The sequence below is a fragment of the Leptomonas pyrrhocoris genome (assembly GCF_001293395.1).
Source record: "Leptomonas pyrrhocoris isolate H10 chromosome Unknown, whole genome shotgun sequence".
In the NCBI taxonomy this organism is placed as follows: Eukaryota; Euglenozoa; class Kinetoplastea; order Trypanosomatida; family Trypanosomatidae; genus Leptomonas; species Leptomonas pyrrhocoris.
Window position 1 is genome coordinate 689,718 of NW_015438365.1, and position 3,167 is coordinate 692,884.

At 61.0% G+C, this 3,167-nt stretch overlaps 3 protein-coding genes across 3 annotated transcripts; 2 read left to right on the plus strand and 1 right to left on the minus strand.

The window, feature by feature from the left end:
• Positions 1-429: 429 nt before the first annotated feature.
• On the minus strand, positions 430-786 carry ABB37_05140 (hypothetical protein; the record flags this gene model as incomplete). The annotated part of the gene is made up of 1 exon (XM_015803076.1): positions 430-786. One exon carries the CDS (start codon positions 784-786, stop codon positions 430-432), a length of 357 nt encoding a protein of 118 aa, XP_015658593.1.
• ABB37_05141 (hypothetical protein) lies at positions 760-1,401 on the plus strand (the record flags this gene model as incomplete). Its single annotated transcript, XM_015803077.1, has 1 exon — positions 760-1,401. The coding sequence occupies one exon, from the start codon at positions 760-762 to the stop codon at positions 1,399-1,401; it is 642 nt and encodes a 213-aa protein (XP_015658592.1).
• Positions 1,402-1,446: 45 nt separating this feature from the next.
• Positions 1,447-2,895, plus strand: ABB37_05142 (TATE DNA Transposon; the record flags this gene model as incomplete). Its single annotated transcript, XM_015803078.1, has 1 exon — positions 1,447-2,895. The coding sequence occupies one exon, from the start codon at positions 1,447-1,449 to the stop codon at positions 2,893-2,895; it is 1,449 nt and encodes a 482-aa protein (XP_015658594.1).
• Between the last annotated feature and the right edge of the window lie 272 nt (positions 2,896-3,167).

A 3,167-nucleotide genomic window follows, 5' to 3' on the forward strand; every position in this document is an offset into this window, starting at 1 on the left:
TGGCCCATGTGGATCTGTCGGACCTCGAGGCCTTCCTTGGAGGACTGCAAGCCTCGGATGCGCAGCGGCACCAGGAGATAGAGTCGAAATTGAAGACTCTCATCTCTACTGCGCGGAACCAGGAGCAGCAGCAACACCAGCAGCAACGCCGCACCAACGCTGGCCGCGCGCGCTCTCGCCGTACCGCGTACTACAGCGGCGGCGCTGCCCCCGACACGGTACCCTCCTCCGCCGTTCGCCCACCAAAAAACGAGGGAGCCCTGCCGCCCCGGTAAAGGGCCGGCGGGGCCACCAGAGGCTCATCCAGCTGCGCCGTTCGGTGAGGTCGTGTGGGGAGGTGACCTCCGCCAAGGGCGCACGTCCAGTGTTGAGCTGGATGACCTGTATCGCCGCTACCTCCCTTCGGGGCAGACGTTCCCGTGTCGCACTTTACCCGACCTTGCGCCACGTGGTGTCCTTGACCCCCTCTCCAACCCCGCTGTCTCTGCCCTCAAGCGGAAGATCGAAGCCCGCCTGATGGCGCACGGCACATTGTATGTCCCCCTCTTTAGCCACCACCACTGGATCGCAGGCATCCTCTCCAGTGCGTCTTGTGATGGAACAGGCGAGGGACTGCTTCTCCGGATCTTCGACTCTGCGCCGTCTTGGGCGGTTCACAGAGATTTGTGGAAGCGGGTCCGTCGCATCTGGCCTGCGATAGAGCTGGAATTTTGCCCTTGCCAGCGTCAGGCACGCGACAGCGACGACTGTGGCATTTTCATGACAGCGAACTTCTTTGCGCATCATTTAGGCATCACCATCGTCCCCGCGGCTGACCTCCCGGCACGCCTGCGGACTTTTCTCTTCGCCGCAGCCCAGAACCACCCGAAAAGAGACGTTTTTCTGCGCAACATCAGCGCGGCTCTCCTCGGGAAGCCTTCCTCCCTCATTCCTGCGCCGCACCAGGCGCCTGCAACCCCACCACCTCCAACGGCCCTGAACAAACTGCAGCCGGCCGCCACGACGGACTCACCGCTTACGGGTGGTGCCGCGGTTGCTTGGGAGGCGACCTACGAGTCGAGCGAGCCCCACGCGCGGGTAAACGGTATGGGCTACATGTTGTCCGCATCTGTATTGGCTTCGGTGGCTGACGGTCAGTATCGCGCGCTTACGATTCCCGCCATCCGTCAGCGCGTCACTCGCGCCGGTTTCCCGCCGGGAGTGCCGCAAAGCGTTCCGTCCGCCCTCGCGAAGCTTGGGCACACTCCTCTTCACTATGGGGTACAGCAGCCAATGGGGTCACCGCGTATTCTTGAGGACGTGGATATCCGCTCCAGACGATATTTTTTCTTGATCCGAGCAATGGAGGATGTCCCGCTTCCGGCCAGCATCGATGAGCACGTCTTCGCGCTCGAGGCTTAGCACCATGCGGATGTCCGCTCACGTACCGAGCAGCCTGGCCACGATATGGTGACGCGTGAGGTCTCCGCGGCATCTGTCGGCTTGTACGTGCTCCGCGCGCCGGTATACACTGGTTTGCCATCTCCTGTGCCGCGACGACGCGTTGATCAGAGGGCCGTTGCTCAGGGTTCCCCGGTGGACGACCCGCATGGGGAAATGGACCGTGCGCTGAACACAGGGCTTTCAGGTCCTTTAAACTGGAACGGCAGGCATCCGGAGGGGTGTGCCTGTCCGCGGGATTGGTTCATCCATCCCGGAAAGCCCCCTCATGTGTCTCAGGTGGCGTGGGCGGCTATGAACCCGCAGGTGCGCATCCAACACCGCACGTGGCTGGAGAACCTGCGCGCGATGCCCCAGGATCTCTTGTCGCTCCCGCTGCACACGGCGGCGGTCGAGCTGGTGCGAAGGATGGGCTGCGCACGCCATTGGAAGTGGTCGACGATGGCGCGACACTACGCGTCCATTCAGGCCGCTCTACTCCAGCTGCCCCTCTACACAAACCAGACGCGGCCGGTGGACTTGGCCCGGGAACCGGAGTGGCGCCAAGCTATATCGGGAGCCCGACGTTTCGAGCGCGAGTCGGAGCCACAGCCGCCGGTGCCGTTGTCGGTGGAGGAGTACAAGCGGGTCTTGACTGCAGTCCGCGTCGACCCCGAGTCTCACGCTTTTCTTGTGCTGATGTGGGCCTGCGCTGCGCGGCCTGGCGATGTGACGAACCTGCTCGTCAAGGACATTCATTTTGCAGAAGAGGTAGCACCCCGTTCGGTCCGCATGCAGGTGACGGTGCGTCGGGGAAAAGGTGCCCGGTTCCGCGGGCCGTACACGATCCCGACAGTTTTGAGCCGCGAGGATGCCAGCGTGGTGCAACGCATCATGGCGAACCGTCCACTCGGGGGCAGAATATTCCCCGACGATATCCCGCTGCGCACCCGAGTGCGAGAGGCCATCCGTGCGGTGAACTCGTCGGCGGCGCTTCCGTCGCTTCGCAAGGGGGCCACCAGGAACCTAGCGGCGCAAGGGGTGCCGGAGGCGATCCTGATGCGGATCACCGGTCACACGCGGTTGGAGACCCCGCAGCGGTACCTCAACGGAGTCATCCGGAAGAGTGAACTCCCCTCCATCACCCGCCTATCGCGCCTGGAGCGCCACCAACGTCTCCGCTTCACCCGCTACATGTTCCAGCTCGACTTCGAGGCGTTCTACGACGCTATCCCTCTGCCAGAGATCAGGGACAAGTTCGTTTTTGTCTTGCTGGAGCTACGGACGGAGGATGAAGGGGCAAGAAAAAAACAGGCTTTCCTGCCTGTCGTGACCATCTCACGATGCTCTTGCGATTTGGGCGGACGAGCCCATTCCGGAAATTTCATTTCTCTTTTCTTTTTATGGCTGGGAAGCCTCGAACCCCCACGAGATCGAAAACAGGACATTTCGAAATCAATAGGCGAGGCTAAATAACCACCTCGCTGTAAAACCAATAGGATGAAAACAGAAAACGAAAACTCATTTGACTTACTCACACTGAGGGTCTATTCGTATCGGATTTGAGAAAGCAAAAGGGGCTTGGAAGAAAAGGTTGTGTGTTTTGGGGTGAAGAGTTTGCCTGGATGGAGGGGCAGCGGCAGGTTCGCAACTCGATCAAGACGGTGACCAAGCTGGATTTAGCGGCGCAGAAAGACCAGTTCACCATTCGATCCTTCGCGTCATTGGTGTCACTTATTAGTTACGCG